General features: G+C 40.4%; 1 protein-coding gene across 5 annotated transcripts in view; it reads left to right on the top strand.

Annotated features, from left to right (window-relative positions):
• VTI1A (vesicle transport through interaction with t-SNAREs 1A) overlaps nt 1–26,045 on the top strand; it is a 380,928-nt gene that overhangs the window by 231,309 nt on the left and 123,574 nt on the right. The window contains exon 8 of one of the 5 annotated variants that reach the window (XM_023206620.2): nt 803–2,676. The exons of the other annotated variants lie outside the window; for them this stretch is intronic. Coding sequence (XP_023062388.1) covers nt 803–857 — 55 coding nt within the window. The 3' untranslated portion in view covers nt 858–2,676. Of the gene's footprint in view, nt 1–802; nt 2,677–26,045 lie in introns of those variants that run through there. 5 annotated transcript variants of the gene reach the window in all.

The raw sequence follows: 26,045 nt of genomic DNA, 5'->3' as shown, positions 1-26,045 counted from the left end.
GCAGTCCTCCAGTCTCACATGTTTCCCATCTCATTTAGGCTGTTTAGGGAGGGGGGCTCCTAGTTGGTCTCTGTACTTCTTCTTCCCTTCTTTTGCCCTTCTGAATATTACCGACCGATTTACTTGGAGGGTGCCAGACGAGTGCTGTTTCTTCTGTACTTAGGGATCTCCCATAGTGATGTTCAACACAGAATGTCTTCCTTAGTCTCATCGCTAAGGTTTTCCAGTGAACTTTCTAGCCTTGTTTGCTGCTGCTCCCTTTGGGTAGGCGGTATGTCCCTACTAAGAGTAACTACTTACAACCTCCAAGCTAGCTTCAGTCTTCACTAATTCTAGACATTTGCTTTGTCTGTTACTTCTACCTGGAATGTTCTCCTTTTGCCACCTATATAAGTCAAAATCTTCCAGTTGCATATGGCAGAAATCCAGATCAAACTGGCCATAAAATACACACACACACACACACACACACACACACACACGTATCTGAACTCATGTAACTAAGTAGTCCAAGGGTAGAAGCGACTTGAAACAGCATTTGAATCTAAAAGTTCCAACAATATCGTCAGGACTGGCTTTTGCTCTTTCCATCTCGTGTCTCAGATCACTTATGGACGGGTTCTGGCCTTCGTCAAGGATTCCCCTGGTGGAGACAGCTCTTGCCAGCGCCTCAGTACAGCCATTGAATATAGCGATTTTTTCATTCGAATGCCTCCAGTGAAAGTAATAGCATGAAATCTTACTGATTCGGATTAGTTCTGGTCAGGTAAAAACTCCATTAATCTATGATCTGATGTTGTAGGCATGAGACCCTGTACAGGGGACGGACAAACAGACTGCGAATGGATGAAGCATAGTCCCCTCAGAAGAATCTGAGAGCTTTTTTCCGAAAGGGTAATGGATACTGGGTGGGCAAAAACAACAGATGTTACCTTTCGAATATTCCAAATGAGCTTTTGTCTATACTCTGGGTCTCAGGTGAATTACCTCACTCTCCCGCAAGCCTTCTTCACTCTCCGAGACAGAAATGATGCATCTTTGTTCTGATCTTTCACAGCAGCTTGTACTTCTCACAAGACATGAACATCATCTACTTTGCATGACATGTATTATAATTATTATCAACTGTGTCTTAATTTTCTTCTAGATTTTTTTGTGTCCTCCACCTTATCCCCAAAAGGATGCTTTACAGCTCCCGCACAGTATTGTGCAAGTAGCAGAAATTAAGAAGGGAAGAAACATGGATGAAAGAGAAATGAAACAAAGTCAGGGAACCATGGTGATAACTGTGTGCAGGTTCCTAGATGGGTTTAGAATTTCCCACCTGAAAGCAGAGCAGGACGCACAGTCAGCTGGAGGATCCACAGTGTTTCATAAAAGCGAAAGCAGCCTTAAAGCAGCCTTAGTCAAGGCCCAGCATAACCCTCTTGCCACATAGATGGGACCTTGATAACCGGTTGATAATGTGGTTACTGGAGAGTGGTGATAGTACACGCAGCACATTTCTGTCCCCAAAAGAATGAGGAATTGCTATAGGACCAGTTGTCTTCAGGATCCCGAGGTCAACCCTCACCTCTCTATTGTGAGATACTGCTGGTCAGGAGCCTCCTCACATTTGGCTTACGGCCACGTTACCCTGATGTAGGCCTCATCAATGAATAGTCTTTGGAAGAATGCCAAAAAATAGTTTCAGAGTTGTTATCTGAGTTCATATGGGTATAATTTAGTGGAAACTCTGCGGGTTTTTATCTGTTGCACTTTGGCTACATGTAAACATGTCCGTTCAAAGATAAAATATGTAACTTCCCAATAAGAGAATATTTTCTCCATTATTTAATCACAGTGGAAACACATCTTATCTTTTTTCTTGATTGTGAGCCACAATTTGACCTAATTTTTGAATTACTTTCCTTTTGTGATTTTCCTTTTTTCCCCTGGATGCATGCCATTCTTGAATGCCACATCGAATATGAAGGGTGCACTTTACCTTTTCCGTCAATGCCTTCTTTGAACGCAGCCTTGAGCTGTTAACTTGAAGCAAGGAGCCCTAGGCCTTCCTTATAAGCAAGTAATGGAGCCCTTAGCTCCCCTTGTAAATGTCTATTTATTAACGTATACCATCACCAAACAACATTTTATAATTCCAGGCCCCCACACCATTACACTACTGTCTGCTCCATTGTGAATTAAGGGAGGGCTTTGGCCATCTGTTTCATTAAATGCCAGAGGCAGCGAACAATATCTGAACTTTATAAATCGAGAGTTAGGGCTTCTCCCTCCACAAATCTCCCCCTCCTTCGGCTGCCACCACCGCTACCACCACCATATTTTTTGGTTTCAACGCTCACATTGTAAATTAGTGTATTCACACATCAATTTTAAAAGGCTGGCTGTGTTATAAGACGGGACAAAGCAAGCTCAGTAACAGCTCGTGCACAGTGCAGGTGGTCGAGCTAGCTGCTACTCAGATCAAAAGTCAAACAACTGTGAATCTGCTTTTGAAAGTGCAGTTAGGGAGACAAGGCAAGGCTTATCTGCACAAACAAGGACGAGTTATAGATATACATCACAAACGCAGGAGGACAAAAGGGGGTTTCATCATCTTGCAGGGCAAGAAAACCCTGTAATGCTGACAATTCTGAGGGCATCTCTGGAATATGTGGCTTGTTTTCATTTTTGTTTTTTTTTTCTATAATATAAAATTAGTTTTTTATTATGCGGCAATTGATAATTATTATTTACGCTTTGGTGCTGTTCCTAAAGTAGCTAAGAATTTTTTTTAAGCCACCTTTAGGGCAGGAAATGGCTCCTTTTCATGGTTGCATTTTATTTTTCAGCAGCATTTAAGGACAGACTCCTATTTATACCACACAAGCAGTTTTGTCTGTTGTAAACAAAGTAAGTGGCTGGGGATTGTGCTTTCCCAGAAATGTTTTCCAGGGAAGCCATAATAAGAAACAACTGTGTATATCTTGAGAATTTGTCATCTAGGTATTAAGAAAGAATTCTTTTCTTTTATGGGAAAAAAAAAAAAAGGCACTGTAAAGAAATATATTCAATACTCTAAAGTGCAGTTAAAATATTTCTTAAATTGTGATGTTTGACCACCTTGCTAGTATTAGTTGAGGTTTTCATTTTTTATTTAAAATTATCTCAAACATTTTTGACAATGTGGAAGCTGACGTGATAGGAGGTGTAACGATATTTTTTTAACCTCAGTGTTCTTTTTAAAAGGCTAATGACTTCTTTTGCAAAATTATGTGAAGAACTTTGAAACCAAGGTGTGACTATCAATGGAGAAAATGCCAGAATGGTAAATTTGACCACGCTTTTAAAAAGAGAATGGAAGCAGCTTGGAATTACGAAAAAAAACAGCACTATAGTTTCCTGTACAATTATAGTTTACCTAGGAAAAAGCTATTCCACCGTCCACCTACCTTCCTATGGCTTAAGATTTTGTGATGAGGGGAAAAAAAAAACACCTGTCAACCATTTAATTCCCAAATCAGTTAAAGATGTCTGAATCAGGTCCCCTGGTGCTTTCCTGAAACCACACTCCCTGTCTCAAGCCATAGGGCAGTGGTTCCCGTCCTGGAGTGGGCTTCATGGAGTCTTGAATATCTAAAGTTTTCTAAAAATGTGTGTGCGTATGTGTGTATATGCATCTTTCTGGGGATTTTCCATTAAATTTCCATAAAATTTTCAAAAGAGTCTACAACCAACTCCAAAAAAAAAAAAGTTGAGAAAATGAGATATTGTTAAAGCACTGTGTCCAATTTCCTAGCTAAATACCACTTAATTACTTTGATACTCTGGCTTACTTAAAATGCATTGACCTACAAGAAACACTTATTTTGAATTTTTCCACAAAGTTCAACAAGACACTGAAAACACAGGGATGCCATCCTTGGGATATCAGATCATTTGTCAAAAGTACGTCCTTAAAGACGGTCAGAGCAGTTAAATTTATATGGGGCCTTATGATTTATAAGACACAGTCACATATATTATTTTATTTAAGTTATTCTTCATAAGAACTCTGAATTCGTATGATCATTATTATCCTGTGGTATAGATAATTGAGACCTACAGAAGTTGAGTCTTGCCCAAGTTCACGCCACAAAGATAGAGCAAAACTTGGACCAGTACCCTGGTTTTAGCTACAGAAATCACATTCTTAGCAGCATTCTGGCAGTAACACCATCAGCCTTTTCTTCAACACCAAATGTTTAATGTCTACTGGGTAAAAGAGCATATGGAGATTCCCTTAAGAATCCAATGTTAGTCATTGGAGATTCAACAAATTCAAAACTCTACGCCTAGGTAGCTTAATATCTAATTGGGAGCTTTTGTTGAGAGACATTTTGAGAAACAATACATAGTAACTTGTGCTACATAGTAAGTGAGAGATCATTGCTCTAGGCGATGACAAGAAGAAGAAATTCCTGGGGCCTGGATGTGCAGATAAGACTTCACAGAGGAGATGATAGGTAATAACCAGACCTGACAGTCACTGCCCCATTCTTAACCCACATGTGGCATTAGGCCTCTTTCCTTCTCATGTCAGCTTCAAGGTGATAGCTCCTAGCAGCAGAATTTGAACCCTTGCAGGGAAACAGTGGTGATGGTGTTGGGGTGCTAGGAAGATGTTTGACCACAGCTATGTTGAGGATACATAGGAAATTAACAAAACAACTTGTAACCTCATCTGCTCGTAAAGTTAATATAATGTGAAAGCTTCAATCTTACCTTAAACTGTTGAATTTTTCTTTTGTTTCTGTTTTCTTTCTTTCTTTTTTTTTTTTTTTTTTTTTTTAAGGGACAGGGTCTCACCATCACTAAGCCTAGGGTACAGTGGCCCAGCAACAGCTCACTGCAACCAACCTCAACTTTCTGGGCTCAAGTGATCCTTCCACCTCCACCTCAGCCTCCTGAGTAGCCACGACCACAGGTCCATCTCACACACCCAGCTAATTTTTAACTTTTTTGTAGAGACAGGATCTCCTTATGTTGTCCAGACTGATCTCAAACTCTTGGCCTCAAGCAATCCTCCTGCCTCAGTCCCTCCAAAGTGCTGAGATTGCAAGCATGAACCACTGTGCCCAGCCAGAAGCCTTTAGCTTTTAGAACAGGAGTGAGCAAATCATAGACAGCAGACCAAATCCAGCCTGCCACCTGTTTTTGTATGGCCCTCAGGCCAGTAATGGTTTACATGTTTAAATGATTGGGAAAAATCAAAAGAAGAATATTTTTGACATGTGAAAATTACACAAATTCAAATTTTTTAATTATGATGAACTCTAAAATTTTCTTAAGTAAGGCTTGAAATCACCTAATAAGATCTAATTGTAAACAATTATGAAAAATCTTTTCACTGGTTGTGCCCCAGTTTTAGAAAAATATTGCAAATTTTCACACACTTGACTAAAATTACATATTTATAAAACTTTACATATTTATAAAATTACATATTTATTAAAAAGTTCATTTTAAAGACAGGTCTTTGAAATAATACTGCATGTTGACTATACATATTCTACCTATGATTCATGAATAGATGCAAAGAATGTTGGCAAAGTATATAAATTATTTTATTGTGGCACATTATTTATTTGATAAGCGTATCACTTAAAAATACTGAATTTTCTTCATGTGTCCCAATTAAATCTTTATCATCGAATGGGCTTATAGAAATTTAGTTATTAGAAAACTTGCCCAGCCAATAAAGAAAAGCATTCATTTTCTATTCTGTGTACATGATCTGAAGCCATAGCTTTTTAGGTCTTTTAATGTGTTTGTTCAAGGCCAAGCTATTTATATGGATAATTTTTAAAGCATCTGTATAAAGAAAAAAAGAATATTTTATTTATTCACTGGGGTTTTTATGTGCCTTGAAATTGCATAGATAAAGTATTTTTGAGCTTATGGATCTGGAAGAGATAAAAGGTCTCTTCTTTTATAAGGCTTTATGTAAGCTTTTCAAATGTACAGTTTTCTCATGGCTAGAATTTTTTAAACAAAACATTATTTCACTATTATAGCTAGAGTTTGATGTGGGCACCTCTTTTTCTTCCCTGAATTACATGTTAAATTATGTGTTTAAGGTTGTTTTTATGGTATTTTACCTTCTGAATTTCAACAGTTTTCTTGTTGGAGAAATTAATTTACCAATCTTCATTTTTAGTAGTGGGCAACTATTTAATAAAACCAGAATACTAAGTGTTAAATATGAATAGAAAACTCAAAAGTCAGCTTTAAGAAACAGAAAATGAAACGTACCACTTGGTTTTGCAACACACTGGTATGAAGATGAAAAATTATTTACCTCCCCCTCCTTAAGAGCTTTTGCTAAGCCTGGTAGACTGAGAGAGAAGGGGCATTTTTATACTCTGGGGCAACTGGATCCAGACTAGATTCTGGATGAACATTATCTGTTGTTAGTTGTGCCATGTCAGGGCCAAGAAACAGCTTTCCCTGGCTGGAGCATTCCCAAGTCATCATGGCCATCAGACAGGTGGGGAATAAATATTGTAGAATGGTGGGGCATTTGGAGAGCTCGCTCCTGATCCCAGGGACTCAATTTGGACCGGCTTCAATTGGAGCAAACAGGTGTTCCTGGGAGGAACTGTCCTCAGATGGCTGGAGGGGGTGCCATTCTTTCACAGACATAAAAAGTTCCTCTTCCCTCTGCCCGCAGGAAAATTAGAATTAACTACAGCTTTTTCTTTTGAAATGGAAACAGAGAAATAAAAATATGGCACCAGGTTTTTGGCTGTGGCTGGATTTCCACAGAGCACGCAATCTATGATAAGTGATGAGACTTCTTGAAGCAAAGCATGCTTGTAGTTTCAACATTGGAGATGCTATAAAAAGTAGATGAATGCAAAGAGTCTTTTTACCAAAAGATATACCTATAAAATCAAATAGTCTTTCCTTCTGTTATTCATTTGTTCATTCACCAAATATTTCTGGAGCACTTGCGATTCCCCAAACACTGGGCTAAGTGCTAGGAACGAGAGTGTAACATATAACAAGGTCCTGCCCTCAAAGTGCTTGGCCTGAGTTGTAATAATGGTAATTGGTTGGAACATGAAAGTGAACCTGAGAGGTCTTTGGGAGACCATAGGCGGAAAGTGGTTGCTGGCCTCAGAAAGATTTGTTTTTCTGCAATATTACCATATCAAAGGTATGACTAACTTGTTTTATTTGGGAATATTCTTTTTAAATCATATTTTCCCTATAAAACAGAAAATAGTAATATTAAAGAAATTTTTAAGTAAAAAAAATTGTTTTTAATCCCTTTACCTTGAAACAAGCTATTCCTTTGACCCAAGTATTCCCTTCCAACCTTTTAGTCATGTTTCAAGTTCAATATTATATTGCTTTACTCACTTAATATTATAATCTTAAAGTTTCCACAGTCTTTGTGATTTGTATTTTTGCCAAATTTTAAAAATTTATTATGATAACAAAGGATTTTAAAAACCTCTTATTTGGGGCCAGGTGCGGTGGCTCACACCTTAATCCCAGCACTTTGGGAGGCCGAGGTGGGCAGATCACCTGAGGTCAGGAGTTCGAGACCAACCTGGCCAATGTGACAAAACCCCATCTCTACTAAAAGTACAAAAATTAGCCGGGCGTGGTGGTGGGTACCTGTAATCACAACTACTCAGGAGGCTGAGGCAGGAGAACCGCTTGAATCCGGGAGGCAGAGGTTGCAGTGAGCCGAGATCATGCCACTGCACTCCAGCCTGACAACAAGAGCAAGACTCCATTTCAAAAAAAAAAAAAAACCTCTTATTTTGTAAGGGTAAAAAACGTTATCAAGAAACAGGGAGAAAATTATTCATAATTATACTGGCTAAAGGTCACAACTATTAATTGGCATATTTTATTCCAGTACATACTTTTTTATGTACAACAGATAAAACTTTATATCCTACTATGTGCATTAAGAGTAAACTGAAAGTGTTTTCCCATGCCATTAAAAACTCTTTGTAATCATTATTTATGTGGTTGTATGGTATTTCCTCATAGAAATATTTCCTTTCTGTTAAACATACAGGTTTTTTCTAGCTTATAGCTATACAGTGAAGCTATGTATCCTCAGTCATAAACTACATTATTTGCTTAGTGTGGCATCCTTGAAGATAATAAATGCTCATCTCCCTTTTTGTTTTTTTTTTTTTTTTTTTTGAGACAGTGTCTCATTTTGTTGCCCAGTCTGGAGTACAGTGGCATGATCTTGACTCACTCCAACTTCCGCCTCCCCAGTTTAAGATATTCTCCTGCCTCACTCTCCTAAGCAGCTGGGATTACAGCCACATGCCATCACGCCCAGCTAACTTTTTTGTATTTTTAGTAGAGATGGGGTTTCACCATGTTGGTCAGGCTGGTCTCGAACTCCTGACCTCATGATCCACCCACGTCGGCCTCCCAAAGTGCTGGGATTACAGACGTGAGCCACCGTACCCCGCCTGCTTATCTCTTTTATGACTTCCTCATTCTTGAGTTCTTAACTCTCTAATCTTGAAGTCAGCTGAGATATATCTTCAAATAACTTTTCAAGAAAGATACATGATTTGGATCTGTTCTTTTTTCTATATAGGAACTGCACCAATTGCATATATGTGATATACACATATGTATGTATCTGTATACACTGGGCTGGCTGTAATATTTTTAGATCCTACCCATCTTAGGAATCTATAGATGTGGAACCATTGTCTTCTGGCATTTCGTGTTTCAGAGTAGCAGAAAAATAGACCAATTTATGATACTCTAGAGTGACATATTGTGGGTTTTGTTTGTTTAGTTTTGGTTTTATAAATCTTTGGAATTGAACAGAGTCTAGATATTTCTATATATGAGGTCTTCGACTCATTTTGCTTGGATCACAGAACTTTAAATCTGCACATTCAAGTCCTCCCTCTACCGACCAGAAGAGGTTTTTTTAAAATCATGTCTTGGATTATTGCTTCCATTTCAGATTTTCTGGTGTCAGGATCATCCACAATTCTAACACTAGACCTCTATCTCCAATGTTTGTCATGTTTTAAAAATAATGTTGTTCTCTTCTTTTTCTTCTCATTTATCTCCAATACCATTAACTTCCCTCTCTAGCATTGTTTCTAGTCTGTGCTGCTGGTTATGTATTAATGCCGCTGTTGCATTACTGGTTTCCCTGAAATCTTTTCTTTATCTATCCTGTTGCCTCATCTCTTATCTCCTTGAAGTCTCGCTGGTTCTTACCTTACAGTTTTCTGCCCTGGCTTGATAAAGCTTTACCTTCTTACTGTTTTTATTAAGGACACTAAACTATTTTCAAAAACGTTTTTTGGTTTCTTTAGTTCATAACTTTCAGAATTGCATTCTTTCTCAGAATCTTCAGGATGTTGTTTTCTGCCCCACCCCTCCCCCCCCACCCCCACCCCCGCCCCACACCCTTGTTGTGTAGTATTGATTTTTTCTATCATCCTTGTGTTATTTTGAGTTTTTTGTTTGGTTACTTTTCAAAACAACATCTTGAATCTGCAAATGGAGAGCTGCTTGATATGCTTGCCTCTGTCCCAGTTCCCTTTGTTGGAAAGAAATGGGACTTCTTCCTTCTCCCACTCCGTGACTCTGTTGGGAAAAATGTCCACCCCTTATGTGTACACCTGTCATCTCCTTCCCAAGCTTACCCTCCCACCACCACAAAAAAACACACTATTTATGAAGACCACAGTTCCCAGAATTCACTGCATGATGCCATACCTTCTCTATAGCTACCTAATATTGATTTATTGTTTTCTTGGGAACTCTGATTTCCTTACTGCATATAGAACAGAAGCAAGATGGGGAATGTAGAGAAAAAGAAAAGAAGACAGCAGTCCAAATACCTCCTGAGTTACAACACTTATAAGACAGATTGCATCTTGATTTCTGGTTGTTAAAAACCATGCACTTTCTATCTAGTAGAAGACTGTGGCAGGTGAACCACTTCTTTCATTTTTCAACACTGTTCATTTTTTGTAGCAGTAGAAAATCCTTCTAGGTTCTGGCAGTTTGTGATGTAAGTTTTGGTGGTGTAAATTTTCATCATCTTCTATTTTCTTCATTCAAATGTAATGGACACTTTGATAGAGGCAGCATTAGGATCCATGGACGAGGCACCATTGTAAACTGGAACTTGAGTGATTTTTTAAATTGCCCTAGATAAGGGGGCCATACGAACTATTTCTATAGCTCTACCCTTGGGCCTGTCTGCCTGGGTGGTCCTGTTTTAACTGTTGGTATTTAATTATTGATGATTTACTGACACAAGGCATGGAAGCCTTAGGGAAAATGAATTCCAACGTGCTAGTTTCTTTAGATGAATCTTCTTTGAGGTTTAAGTGTCCCTCTAAGTAATATAGTGAGGCAGGATTTAAGGGGCCATTCCGAATACTGCCTCGCAAAGTCAGCCACAGCGTGAGTGCCTACTATATGCTCTGGACAGAAGGAACCTTATTAAAGGGCCAAGTTCTTTCATAGTTTTCATGTAACCCATTGATGTGTTTCTTTTCACACGTTATTTCCTCTTGAACATCACTGGTTTCATGGTGTTTTTCTAAGACTTCTGAAAGGTACTACAAACTACGTATGTAGACAGAATAGAACCCCACCAAAAGGTGGACTTTTTCTTTAGTGGCACTGTGCCATCAAAACTGCCATCCTGAGCTGGTGCCCAAAATGCCTCCCTTTAGAGCTTGCTGCCTTGATCATGCAGCTGTGCTGTCTCCTCAGATGCTCTGTGGGCACCGCTGTAACCTGTTCCTCAGTTCTGCTGAGTGTGGCATAATCAGATTCCTTGCTGTGAATCGGTGGGTGGAGGGGTAGAGGGGAGCCAGGGCTAGATCCTGGAGGACTTTAGGAAGCTGTGGATCAGATCAGAGAGCCTGAATAGGAAAGGATCAAATCAAACTTCACCACATCAACAAAATGGGCCTAGGCATACTACAACCTTTTTTTTCTTTTTGAGACGGAGTCTCGCTTTGTCACCTAGGCTGGAGTGCCTCCCGGGTTCACGCAATTCCTCTGCTTCAGTCTCCCGAGTTGCTGGGACTACAGGCTCCCACCACCATGCCCAGCTAATTTTTTGTATTTTTAGTAGAGATGAGATTTCACCGTGTTAGCCAGGATGGTGTCGATCTCCTCACATTGTGATCCTCCTCGGCCTCCCACAGTGCTGGGATCACAAGTGTGAGCCGCTGTGCCCGGCAACTTTTTTTTTTTTTTAAGCAACAATTTTGCTTTAATAAGACTTGAAAATTTTCACCCAGTTTTGCTTTGGGGAAAAATGTATTCATGATATGTCTTGTCAAGATACTATAACATTTTCAGAATGAAACCCATCTCTGGGCACTGGGGTTCTTACTTGGTGCAAACCTGCCTCGTTGATCAAGTTCTCTGGCTTTTATTATTTCTACTTGCAAATAGAGATGCGTAACAGCCAGCCTCAGAAGAAGGAGGGGCTGATTTCAGCAGCATGACTAAAGCTGACAGAGTACTTGAGAGGACCCGGCAGGGCACTGCAGGACACCTTGGCCTTGCAGATCTGTGAGGAGAAGGAAATGGGCACAGCCCTATAGACATGAACCAGTGGACATGATATGGAACCGTCCTGGCCAGTGACCAAGTCTTTTTTTTTTTTTAAGACTGGGTCTTGCTCTGTCACCCAGGCTGGAGTGCAGTGGCGCCATCTCAGCTTACTGCAACCTCTGCCTCCCAGGTTCAAGTGATTCTCCTGCCTCAGCCTCCCAAGTAGCTGGGATTACAGGCGCCCACCACCATGCCTGGCTAATTTTTGTGTTTTTAGTAGAGACAGGGTTTCACCTTGTTGGCCAGGCTGGTCTCGAGCTCCTGACCTCAGGTGATCTGCCCACCTCGGCCTCCCAAAGTGCTGGGATTATATGTGTGAGCCCCCATGCCTGGCCAAGTCTTTTTCTTCTCATTTTTATTACACAAATAGTAACATCAAAGCAAAAGAAAAGGAAAAAAAAATCACTCCTAACCCTATAACCCACCCTATCTATAATGATCTCTCCCCCACCCATATTAGTTTTTACTTTTTATTCATCTGTTGACATTTTTCTTTATATGGCTCTAATTGTAGTGTAACCAATTTTAAGTTCTGCCTTTTTGTTTTTAACTTAACATTACAGCTTCTACTACTAATGTCCATTTTTTTTTGTTTTTTTTGAGACGGAGTTTTGATCTTGTTGCCCAGGCTGGAGTGCAGCGGCACAATCTTGGCTCACTGCAACCTCTGCCTCCTGGGTTCAAACCATTCTCCTGCCTCAGCCTCCCCAGTACCTGGGATTACAGGCGTGTGCCACCACGCCCAGCTAATTTTTATTATTATTATTATTTTATTTTTTTATTTTTTTTTTGTATTTTTAGTACAGACGAGGTTTCATCATGTTGGCCAGGCTGGTCTCAAACTCCTGAGCTCAGGTGATCCACCCGCCTCAGCCTCCCAAAGTGCGGAAATTACAGGCATCAGCCACCGTGCCCGGCCTACTAATGTCAATTTTTCATAGTTATTATAGTTATTGTAGTTAGTGGGTTTTTTAAAAATCAAGTTATTTTGACATATATGGAGACTCAGGAAAGCCCAGCAGTGTGTGGTTGACATTAATTTGTTTTCAGAAAATAGAAGGGCTGCCTCTAGCATGTCCTGAGAGCTCCTCAGCCTGGTATTTAAGAGCACTCTCAGTTTTGACAACTGGGTACTGAGAGTTATTTGTACCTTTCCATAGTGTCCATCTAAACCAGTTGCATATATTAATTTTAACGTGTTTGATGATAATATTGATGACAAAAATGTTTGTATAAGCTGAGCAGGCAAGTCATTGTGGTAGGGAAAAGTGCGGTAAATCCCAGAAATAGCCCTACTTTTCCCAAGGTATTCCCTAACTGACTGGACTTGGGTTAAGGCTCCATGCATTGTCTTCAACAGATGTCAGTGCTTGGAAATGTAATCAGTAACAGTCATGTGCACCTACCTGGTCATGTGTTAACCAAGTGAAATGTGTCTCCGCCTTGCACGAAGCACCGAGGGGCAGCCTCTGCATTCCGGAGGTCAGGAGGAAGGCCGGAGGGAAGGGTGGTTTTGGAGCTGACTCCAGGAGACATGGGTGGGGCACCCTGGTAGGAGGTGCTGGACAGCCAGAGGGCAGCATGGGAGCATTTTGTATGTGATGAAGAAGGACAGAGAATTGGAAGAGGGGGATAAACGAAAACGTCACCGCTCTTCCTGAGTCTAGCCCTGGGGAGGATGATGGATGACTTTTTGTCATCTTTTGTATTTCCTCGGGGGCAGCTAAAACAGAATCTCTCTACTGAGACCAGAGGTTGAAAACTGGAAGTCTGTGGGCCACAAGTGGCCTGCAAAATTTTTTTCTTTTGCTCTGCACAGGTTTTTTAAAATGAAGTTATCATTTACATACAACAAAATTCACCCAATTTAACTGTAGAGTTGGATGTATGTTGGTGCGCATATGCAGCTGCGTTGCCTTGTTCCACCATCACACATCAAGATATAGAACAGTTCCCTCACTCCAGAAGTTTCCTCCTGCCCCTTTGCATTCAAATCTCTCTCCCCACCCTGCCCCAGAGAGCCACTGATCTAATTCCTGACATTAGAGTTTTGTCTTTTCTAGACTTTCACGTAAATGGAATTATACAATGTGTCATCTTTTGTATACGACATCTTTCATGTGCATAGAGCTTTTGAAATGCATCCATGTGGTTGCATATGTCAGTATTTCATTCCTTTTAATTGCTGAGTGATATTCCAGAGTGGGGGTACACTACAACTGATTACTCTTCACCCGTAGATGAATGTGTAGATTGCTTCCAGTTTGGAGCTATTTTAAGTAATGCTGCTGTGAATATTTGTGTATATATCTTTTTGCAGACATAGGTTTCCATTTCTCTTGGTAAATATCTAGGAGTAGGATTGATGGGTCATATGGTAAGTGTATGTTCAATTTTATAAGAACCTGTCTGATTTTTCCCAAAGACACTGAACCATTTTGCAGTCCCATAACCATGGATGAGAGTGCCTATTGCTCTGCATCATTGCTCTTAAAGCATCCAAACACTCAGAACCCATTAAAGGACACATGGCCTGTAGCTCACCCCAGTTCCTATTTGACCTATTTTCCTCATTTACATTACCCACCTGTCACCTGTAGGTTTGTGACCTGTGCCATTGAGCAGCTTTATGCCCCTTAGTATATAACAGGGCATGACAGTTAAGAGCAGGGTCTATGGAGATTCGCAGTTGGAATCTCCATCTTGCCATTTATAAGCTGTCACTTTGGACTTCCCTCTGAATTCACTTCTTCATCTGTAAAATGCTAAAAACACCTTATTTATTAGCTGGCTAGTTGTAAAAATAAAAACTACAGAGCATGTGAAGCACCCATCACAGGACTGGGCCTGTAGAAAATGTGTACAATAGATGGTACCTGTTAGTATCCACACAGTAGCCCCATGATTCTCTATTATATGTGTGTGTGTCAGAGTCATCTGCACAGATTTTTTAAAAACATAGCTCCTGCCCCAGACATAGGCACCCCTGCTCAGCCCTCCTTCAGAATGAGAATTTCCCAGGCTGGGCCTGTACGTATGCATTGGTTAAAAGTCCCATAGTCCGGGTGTGGTAGCTCACACCTGTAATCCCAGCATTTTGGGAGGCCAAGGCAAGCGGATCACTTGAGGCCAGGAATTTGAGAACAAGCTGGCGAAACCCTGTCTCAACTAAAAATACAAAAAAATTAACCAGGTATGGTGGCGTGTGCCTGTGCTCCCAGCTACTTGGAAGGCTGAGGTGAGAGAATCTCTTGAACGCAGGAGGTATAGGTTGAAGTGAGCCAAGACCATGCCACTGCACTCCAGCCTGGACAACAAAACAAGATTCTGTCTCATAAATAAATAAATAAATAAATAATAAATATATATTCCACAGATAATTGGGATGAGCATCCCTGGCCTACAGCCGTTGGTTGGGAAGATATAGCAAGGAACCCACGTTCTAAACTCAGTTCTACTGCCAACTAGCTGTGTGACTTTGGACAAATCACTGAATCTCTCTGAGAGAGCTAGTCTAGTTGAGATATGACTGTAGCAAATTTGGTGTTTCACAATTACTAGGCTCTTCTTAGTGAACAGTGGCTACATTTCGAGGCAGATGAATTGGAGGTGGTTGAGGGCTATGCATATGTCCCAAGTGATATGTCCAAATGAAAGCAAATCTCAGCCTGGATTGGGGCATACACAGAAATACGAGTTAGCAGGCATGCACAAAACCATCACTCAGCATGTCTGATAGGCCCAATGAAGTCCTGTCCTCTTTCCTGGTGGGAGGGCACATTGACAGCAACCTGCATGAAAGGTTCACTTGAGGCAGATGTGAAACTGTGTAGCAATGGGTGTTGGCTAAACTTCTAGTCAAAGTCACAGGGTAAAATCCTCCTTTGAATGAATGGATGGACACGAGACTAAGCCAAAATCTGAATTCAAGGACACCATTCAGGGAGACTCAATTAGGGTCACTGCATTCTGATAACCTTTCCACACATGCTGTGGAAGTGCGAGTGACACTATTTCGAGCCAGTCCACATATCTTCAATACCGTTTCTAATGTCTTAATAATTATTAGTTATGCTAATTAAGGGTAACTAATTAATAAGATAAAGATAGCTGCCACATATGTACAAGCTGCCTCTGGAATGTGGCTTTTCGTTAGTCTTTTAAATGTTACTAAACATCTCTGAAATGTATATTCCAATTAGCCCACTTCAGTTATAAACTCACCACCCTAGAGTGTAGATTAAAACTAACTAATGCACATATATATGTCTCCCTATCTACGCAGAATTACTTTAAAGTTAATTACAGACAGTATAACAGTTGATTTCTGGGATTCCATCCAAACTTAAGATTCCACAATTCTTCAAATGAAGGGTCTTGTAAATGTACTTGTTTCTCAGCACAACTTCTCCTCATCCTTCTATCTACTCTTTCTGGAAGCCTCTGAATCCCCCAGGCCATGTCAGTGTCTTTCCCCTCCCTGTACCTTCGTGGAAGCACACACCTCTTTCATGGCATCTTATTTCAGGCCCAGAAACATGCACTGGGGATTCCAGCCTCTGTAAAATGGCATCTCTTTTGATTTACCCACAGCGACCTGCCTTATTTCCCGGATGTCCATGATTTGAGTAGTACCATCACTGTTTTTATTGCAGGGAGGTGAGGAGGGCATACCTTCCTGCCTAACACCTGTATTATTTTCCTTTAAATTGGCACAATTTCTTCTTCTTTAGCTTTATCACACAGAGTATTGTCCATGGTTTTAGTGTGCTAGCTATGCATTTTTTCACAGGCTAAAATAGAGGCATAACTAAATATCTGAAATAAAATGTTAAAAGTGAGTAATCATCGTGCGGCCTGAAATCAGCTTTCGTTTCTCCCGTGGTCTGCACACATCACAGTGGGAACCACTGCTGCGCTGTCCTTGTCGGGTTCCTTGCCCGTCTCCCCACCAGATAGTGAGTCCCTGGAGGACAGGGATGAGCTTTCATCTCTGCCTCACCATGTCAGTAAATCTGGTGCCTGGTGCATAATATGCATTCAATAAATGTTTGATGAATGAATGTCTGTCTCACGAGCACAAGTGAAATACCATAGCAAACACAAATATCTGCTGTTTTCTCTCGCTTTGATTCCCAACCTCTAATAAACTCTTTAAGCACTCAAACATGGAATCAAAACATAAATAAGTACCAAACATGTGTAAGTGAAGTGCAGCCCATTTTTCTACCTCTTAAAACTTTTTTTTTAGTAACTGTTATTTAATTCCCCTAATGTTAAGGGGAAAGAAGTTAAATGATTTAAAATTGTAAATAATTCTTTTAAAATAATTTAACTGGCCGGGCACAGTGCCTCATGCCTGTAATCTCAGCACTTTGGGAGCCCAAGGCAGGCAGATTGGCTGAGGTCAGTAGTTTGAGACCAGCCTGGCCAACATGGTGAAACCCCATCTCTACTAAAAATACAAAAATTAGCTGGGCGTGGTGGTGGGCGCCTGTAATCCCAGCTACTGGGGAGGCTGAGGCAGGAGAATCTCTTGAACCCAGGAGGCAGAGGTTGCAGTGATCTGAGATTGTACCACTGCACTCCAGTCTGGACAACAAGATCGAAACGCTGTCTAATAAATAAATAAATAAATAAACAAACAAATAAATGTAAGTAAGTAAATAAAAATAACTTATCTGACACAAGGCTCAAGGCACCTTCACCATGTTAAATGTAAAGATCTTGAAGAACTCTAATTTCCGAGTTGAAAATGGTGCTTGAACAAAAGCAGTGATCAAATTATTGTCTCGGTTTTCCAAAGAAAGCACAAAAAGTAAATTAAAAGGCCCTGGTTGCTCTTCCTGAGTGCTGACTGGCCCAAGATGAATATGCACTTGGAGAAATAAAAGGCACTTCTGGCCCAAGAGCCTGTACACATTCCGAGACTCCACGAGATCGCTGTGCCCTCAGTCTTTGTCCCACGGTGGAACAAGGCATTCCTGATCCAAAACTTAAAATATTTTATCTGTTCTAATGCTGAGCTCGGTGGCTCACCCTTGTAATCCCAGCACTTTGGGAGGCCAAGGTGGGCGGATCACAAGATAAGGAGTTCGAGACCAGCCTGGCCAATATGGTGAAACCCCGTCTCTACTAAAAATACAAAAACTAACTGACGTGGTGGCGCGTGCCTGTAATCCCGGCTACTCAGGAGGCTGAGGCAGAAGAATCGCTTGAACTCAGGAGGCGGAGCTTGCAGTGAGCCAAGATCGTGCCATTGCACTCCAGCCTGGGCGACAGAGTGAGACTCCATCTCAAAATATATGTATTTTTATCTGTTTTAATCTGGACTGCCCTTCCCATCTCCATCTCCACCCCAAAAGCTTTAAAGCTCCTTGAGGGCAAGGGACTGAAGCTTATTTTGCTTCAGATCCCCTGTGCCTTGCTAGTTACTGGAATAGAATGGACACTCAGTAAGTATTTGGATGGATGGATGGATGGATGGATGGATGGATGGATGGATGGATGGATGGACGGACGGACGGACGGACTAATAAATAAAAGAACAGATGAGCTATGACATTGATTTACCTGAAGCTTGCTGACTTACCTTCCTGCATTTTAGTAAAGATCTGGAAGGAAACACATTTAGGGGAAAACTCTAACGTCTAGAAGCATGCCTATGAATGGCAGAGTTAGTCTCTTTATTTGGGGTGATTTTTTACTTCTAACTTCCTTTAAACAAAGTTGAATGATTCAGTCTCAAAAAAAAACTCTTATTCAATCTGAGTTGGTCTCAGAAAGCAAATATTCCAGCTGGGCATGGTGGCTCAAGCCTGTAATCCCAGCACTTTGGGAGGTGGAGGCGGGCAGTCACCTAAAGTCGGGAGTTTAAGACTAGCCTGGCCAACATAGTGAAACCCTGTCTCTACTAAAAATACAAAAATTATCCAGGCATGGTGGCGGGTGCCTGTAATCCCAGCTACTCGGGAGGCTGAGGCAGGAGAATCACTTGAACCTGGCGGCAAAGGTTGCAATGAGCTGAGATCACAACACTTCACTCCAGCCCGGGTGACAGAGTGAGACTCTGTCTCCTAAATAAATAAATAAATAAATAGCAAATGTTCCAAAGTAAACCAGTTGACTAAAAGCTATAAATTCATCTTCCATCTGTTGGATGCCCTTTAAATTATGTGGGAAATGGAACACATGAAATTTTTTTGAGCTTTGTCTTTCTATTGATTTCCAAAAGTAAAAAGTTCAAATTTAGAGAAATATTTATCCTACCATAGTACCTGCCTTGAAATTTGCTGCATAATATTTACTGTTTTTATTTCTGATTGAAGCAATTGCATTTAACTACTGAAAGCATATAAAAAATTCAATTATTTCTAACTTGAGGGTTGATTAATTCTACAAGCATTAGTAAGAAACAATGGGTATAAGGAAAAGGGCATATGTATTTACATAAATAAAGAGCATCTAATTAAGCCTTCAAATGACATTTTTTTAAGGGTATGATGTAAAGATAAAAAAGGGTTTGGTTTATTTGCATTGATTTTGCTTTTTCCCATAATTGCTGAGGTTATTATGTTCATAAAAAGGGAAACAGTGCTAACTTCAGGAGGCAGTTGCTCAGTGTCAGGCTGGGGCATTGTGACTGTTCTCTAGTTGACTTTAAATACACATATTTGCTCTTGCAAATGGCGTCAGTTGATTATGGATAGTTCCTTCTTACACTGGAATCTGGCAGGCTCATTCCAGGAAAGGTAGAAAGCTCGAGGCAGAGGAAATGCATGTTGCAGTTGCACTGGGTGCCCAGTGGACGAGTACTGCCCTCAGCTTGCCCCCACCCAAACAGCCCTGGAGTGGACACACCCAGTGTTGCGAAATCAAGAAAACTTACACCTTCAGGAGACTTTTTACTCCACACGTGACACATCCACTGAGGTTCATGATGGTTACTTCAGACAAAAAGCGGAGGAGGTTAAAATTACGTTTCTACTCATTTTTCCCGTCCTCTGAAAAGTTTGATGAAACGTGTAAGTTGTTGTGTAAGATTTGCTAAGCACCTTATTACTCTACAGAACATTGTAACAAAGTGCGCTGGGGAGAATGTTTTTACAAAAAGAGCTTTCCTTGACGATGCCTCCAATGTATGTTGTTTACTAAGTATGCCACTTCTACAGAAAAATGTAATTAGGGAGAATGATTTTATATATATATATATACACACATACATGCATGCACGTGAGCACATCCAGGGAAATTCAGAAGTTTATCTCAAGGTCTGTATCTCCATCAGAGCTACTTATCTTATTCTATTTTCTATAAAGTGGAATGTGTTTGCATGCTTGTTTGACTAGGGACCTTCAGTGAAATTAACCTAACAATTCTAGCTGGTTCTGAGGACTCGGAAAGCATGCTGTCTTCCTTATAGATTGTCTCCTAACCAGTGACATTTACAAAATGTTTTGTAATTTTTGTAGCATAAGTCTTAATTCCTGAGGCTGGTTTGCATGCGTTTCAAGACCAACCTAAGTAAAACTGTTTCAGATTTCAGGATGTGTTCAGTATTGATGGACTATAGATTGTCTACATTCTATATCCATTTTTGCGCTGTTACAAAGTAAAATGTCTAATATTGAAGAAACGTGGGATTGCTAAAATGAATTCTCTCATCGGGCTATTTGTTTTGGTCAAAATATAACTATTAAAGATAAACTAAGAAAACCTATGAGCAACTTTCCTCTATTACTTCCTTGGTCAGATTCTGTTTTCTCTGTTTTCTTAATTTGGACTGAGTCTTCGAGAAGAAAAAATAATCACCATCACTTTGTCAGCTTGCACTCTGGAATTTGTTTAAGCAAAGAGTCAGGTCACAGCAGACAGAAACCGCGCTTTTTCTGCTGAGGAATTGTATTTCCTTGAGTATGTACTGAGCTGTGTGAAGAAATCATTAAGTGACACAAGTGAACAGGAAAAGAGAAGTATTCAAAAATTCTATGACCTCTGTTATCAAAGGTGGCTGGCAGAAGACACTACCTTTAATTGTGTGTTTTCCTCTTGCCAGTTTTTATTCAATAAAGCATTCCATGATCCTGCAGTAAAAGGTGATTGGGAAGGCAATGTTTTTATTCTAATTATATATCAGTTTTTCTTTATTCAGAATAATCAAAAATATTTTCCTAGGTATAGTCAACTAGTACTTAAACATAAATTATTCTATTAAGCAGGAAAAGCCATATTAATTAGTACTGTGTGAGAAGTGGAATTGAAGCACAAACTTGTAGATCTTTTGCTTTTCTTCTGTTCTTTTTTTTTTTTTTTTTTTTTTTCCAGCAGAGTCCTGCTTTGTCACCCAGGCTGGAGTGCAGTGATGCCGTCTCGGCACACTGCAACCTCTGCCTCCCAGGTTCAAGTGATTCTCTTGCCTCAGCCTCCCAAGTAGCTGAGACTAGGGAGTATAGGTGCGTGCCACCACACCTGGCTCATTCTGTTCTTGGTATTTTTTTTTTTTTTTTTTTTTCCTTCGAGACAGTGTTTAGCTCTTGTTGTCCAGGCAGTCCAATGGCACTATCTCAGCTCACCGCAACCTCTGCCTCCTGGGTTCAAGCAGTTCTTCTGCCTCAGCCTCCTGAGTAGCTGGGATTACAGGCATGTGCCACTACACCCGGCTAATTTTGTATTTTTAGTAGAGACAGGGTTTCTCCATGTTGGTCAGTCTGGTCTCGAACTCCCGACCTCAGGTGATCCGTCCACCTCAGCCTCCCAAAGTGCTGAGATTACAGGAGTGAACCACCGCACCCAGCCTTGTTCTTGGTATTTTTAAAAATAATATGTAATTATATCCATTACCAGCAGAGAAATGAATGGGCTTCAATAACTTTACTGGTCTATTTTGTTGATAGCTTTGTTCCGTAACAAGAAAATAAAATAGAAAATAGCTGCCTGCAATTTTGTTTCTCTGTATTAGCATTTGTGTGTGTGTGTGTGTGTGTGTGTGTGTGTGTGTGTGTGTGTGTGTTCTTTTCTTCACCCTGTAAAAAAGCATTAATAGCACATTCTGGGTTTTGTCTACTTTTTTTCTTTTTTAAGTGACATCCAGGGTTGTGTATTTATATTTTAAGCTAAGCAAATCTATTTGCTTTGGAATGGAAGCCTACAGCAGCAGTGTAGATTCATAATGTAACATAAGCTAAAATATTCAGCAAATAGTGTCAGATATACCTTAAAGCCAACCTCTATCACATGTTACTATCAATAAGAACTGTAGGAATCCCTGTTCTTAGTGCAGTGATGTGTGTATTTTAAAACTGAAAACAAAAAGCCGAATCCTAGCTATGGGAAAGGAACCCTGAGTCTGTGGGCTATGCAGCTTCTCAGACCTTGAGATTTGGGTAATATGTCACTGCAGCTTCCGAACACCGCATATTGTCTCACTGTGTGTTCAGTGTGGTTTGCCCCTCGTTTCTCACTGTTGCCTCCCTACATATGGAGTGTACCCCGGTTTTTGCTTACACTGGCAGAAGAGTACTATGTCTTTTGGAAACTATAGACGTAAATCCTTAGTGATGAAACCAAGACAGGAAAAAAGAATTCTAGCTTCAGTTTTTTTAAGTTTAATAATTTATTGTGTTAAGTTAGGACAACACAGAGCTATTGCTTAGCAACACTGGATTAGGGAGAAAATAATTTAAGCTCCCAAATGAGAAACACTTGTAATCGAATATGCTCTAACACTTGCTTTACCACATGGCTTAACACCCTTCTGCTCACACATGGTTAAACACGTGTTTGAACTGATGTTTTAACACCCGTCTCACACATCTTTATGATCTTTGTTCACATATGCTGGAACACATGCTTTGACACCCTTTGTGCACTCATTGTCAAACACAGGCAGACTATTGTCTAGAGTCTGGCTTTCCAGAGGTTCATTGGTGAGTAGCATTCCATCTAAGATTGGTGCCTAATAAAGTCATAGCTCCTTCTGCTAGATGATGTCCACACTTGTGTTCCTTCAGTCCACCAGAGAAGAAAACCCTCACAAAGATGGCCACAGCTGTGGTCCTCCGTGACCACCACACCCCTGAGTAGTGGCTTGTTCAAGTGTTCCAGCAGACGGATGTGTCATGTCACAAAGTATTGCTTTCCACCCCGGCCAATTCACTTATATTTTCCCAAACTGCCAAGCTCTAAAGTCTTAACTCATGACCAGATGAAGAGCTGAAATGATTTCATGTTCTCTTTCATCTTACTTGGTAATTTCAGCATAGATGGCAGTTGCCATCACTTTAGGCAAGCTAACTACCTCCTCCTCACTCTGCCTAGACCTGTCATTGGTGGTATCTTAGCTCAGGCTGCTGTAACAGAATTCCACAGACTAGGTGGCTTAAACAAGGGATATTTGTTTCTCACAGTTCTGGAGGTTGGGAAATTCAAGATCAATGTGCTGGCAGATCTGCTGTGTGGTAAGGACCCATTTCCTGGTTTCTAGATGGTTGTCTGCACATTGTATCCTCACATGGAGGACAGCTGAGAAAAATAGTAGTTCTTAATTCAAGTTAGAATTCAATGGTGATATTAACTTAAATTTAAACCATGGTTTATAGTTTATAAAATGTGTTTTAGCCATCTTTTTGGATCCCTGTCAAAACACTGGGAGGAGCCGGGCATGGTGGCTCACCCCTCTAATCCCAGCACTTTGGGAGGCCGAGGCGGGCGGATCATGAGGTCAGGAAATCGAGATTATCCTGGTCAACATGATGAAACCCCGTCTCTACTAAAAATACAAAATTATCTGGGCGTGGTGGCATGTGCCTGTAATCCCAGCTACTCGGGAGGCTGAAGCAGAATTGCTTGAACCCAGGAGGCGGAGCTTGCAGTGAGCCAAGATCACGCCACTGGACTCCAGCCTGGGCAATAGAGCAAAACTCCGTCTCAAAAAAAAAAAAAGTCCAGGCACAGTGGCTCACACCTACAATCCCAGCACTTTGGGAGGCCAAGGCGGGTGGATCACGAGGTCAGGAGTTCAAGACCAGCCTGGCCAAGATGGTAAAACCCTGTCTCTACTAAAAATGCAAAAATTAGCCGGTTATGGTGGTGGGCACCTGTAATCCCAGCTACTCGTGAGACTGAGGCAGAGAATTGCTTGAACCCGGGAGGCGGAGGCTGCAGTGAGCCAAGATCGCGCCACTGCACTCCAGTCTGAGTGACAGAGCAAGACTCTATCTCAAAAAAAAAAGCAAAACAAAACACTGGGAGGTAAAACATTATCCCCATCTTACAGATAGACATGCTAAGACCCAGATATCTTAAGAACTCTGCCAAAGATTACATAGCTAGTAGGTAGTGAGATTGGATGTTACTGGTCCCTTGATACCTAATCAGTGTTTTTCTTGCTATGTCACAAGGGTAAGTACTGTAAGACGGACAAGAAAGTCCAGAAATAGCCCTTCCCATCAAAGAGCTTATTGAAAAGGAAAGACACTTACAAACAAAAAATAATTCCAGTCTATTGAGCACTAACTATGAGCTAGTCCTCTACTAGGCACTTTATAATGAATCATCTTTCTTGATCTTCACAACAACCCATTTGACAGGTGAGGAAACTCAGGCCTAAAATGCATAATAAACATACTCTGCATCAAAGAACTAATAAGTATCAGAGCTAGAATTTAAATGCAAGCCTGATTCTGAATAAGCCCATACCTTTAGCCATTACTTATATTGACTTCCAACCAACAATAATAAATGAGTTCATAGACAAACCATAGCTATTGTATAAATCAAGTTTGGATGAAGTATATTCTTCCCCTAATCATTCCTGGTTATGGTACTTTGTGATTGAGTTTTTAAAAATGTTTAACATTATGAAGTGGATAAATATAACAAGAAGTTAAGTTACAGATATTATATGAAAGCGTTTGTAAATTAAGTCCAAGTTTAGTCTGTTCCACCACTTTGGTTAAATGCAAGGCCATAAATTGTGCTACCCTGGCTAAATCTTCATGGAAATTTGATTTTATAGGTAACCTGTGCTCACGATTATCAGAAGAGAAGAATCATTTCTCTTCTGTGGGTTTTAGGTTGCAAAGAGTGTTAATGGATGCTAAATTAAATTATTTGAAAATAAATTGTATCTCATTGACTGGACCCTAAAGGGTCATTATTGAGCAAACTATATAATAAATGATACCCTTGAGTTTGATGAGTCTGAACGGCGTTTTTCATAATTGTATGTTAATAACTCCAGCTATTTTTGTAGCTGGCTTTAAAGATAATTTAAAGGTGACTGAAATCCTTGAACTAACTTTCCCCGTTAAATTGGTTTGGACCCAGATGCAGAAACCAACAACTAAACCATTTAAACACAGAACAAGATCAGCCAGGAATAGCAACACTTGGATGCCTGACTTGTGGATGTAAGCAGGAATTAGTGATTACTTCGAATGGCTGGAAGATCCCAGAGGGAAATTTGGGGGGACTCTTCATTCTGTTTTGTCCTGAAAACAGAATTGCTCGTACAAATATCTGGCAACATCCAAACACAGGTGCAGATTTGGAATGTATAAAGCCTCATGTTGGTTGCTTTGTATTTTCACTGTATTTCACTATTTTGAGGCTCAAGATCAAATGATTGCATTTTAAAGTAGTATTTGCCAAATTTCCAAACCTCTAAGCACAAAATCCTCAGCCTTCATTTCTTCATTTGCCTGGAAATCTAGGTAGCACTGAGCCAAAATCTGAAGTTATGAAGTGAGATTATACTTGATTAGGAACAAAAAAAGTCCTACATTCAGAAATGCAGATGTGCACAGCAGTCCTCGGGGAATGTTGGTATTTGATCTCTGAGTCTTAAAGGTTCATGTTCCCAAGGTTAAGAAATGCAGAGAGCCAACTTTTATTAGTAACTAATGCTGAAGTTACTCTGGAGATTCTAGAAGTATTACATTACAAATCACTCAGCTTTAGAAATCCTACATTTAGTGAGTTACAAATATCACTGTATGAGAGAAAGGGGCAGTAAGTGAAGGGCGTCATTCATAAACTTGATTTCTACTCTTGCAGCTTGATCATGGGTATACTGTGTGAGAGTTTTCATTTCAGTGAGAAAGGAAAAAGGAACATACAAAGTCCATGAGTCAAGGCCCTAAATGAAAGAAGCAGGAAGCAAAGGCCTCCTTGTGTAGGTGGACTTTGGGTAGGGCCATGGGGTGCAGCAGTCCAACCTGGGCTACATTATCTTCCTCCTTTTCTAATACTATCTAACTTCGTGACCTGGGGCAAGTTCCTTATTTATTGAGCAAGCCTTCCATTTTGGTGAAAGTTAAAGCCTGGGTATTCATAAAATGATACCCTTCAACAAACATGGCACCTCTAGCCATCTATGAAATAGATACAGGTAGCAGACATTTCACTTCAAGGGGAGAATCTTA

This window comes from Piliocolobus tephrosceles, chromosome 9, assembly GCF_002776525.5.
Source record: "Piliocolobus tephrosceles isolate RC106 chromosome 9, ASM277652v3, whole genome shotgun sequence".
Classification (NCBI taxonomy): Eukaryota; Metazoa; Chordata; class Mammalia; order Primates; family Cercopithecidae; genus Piliocolobus; species Piliocolobus tephrosceles.
The sequence above is the reverse complement of the archived record's forward strand: the minus strand, read 5'-3'. Positions and strand labels throughout refer to the sequence as shown.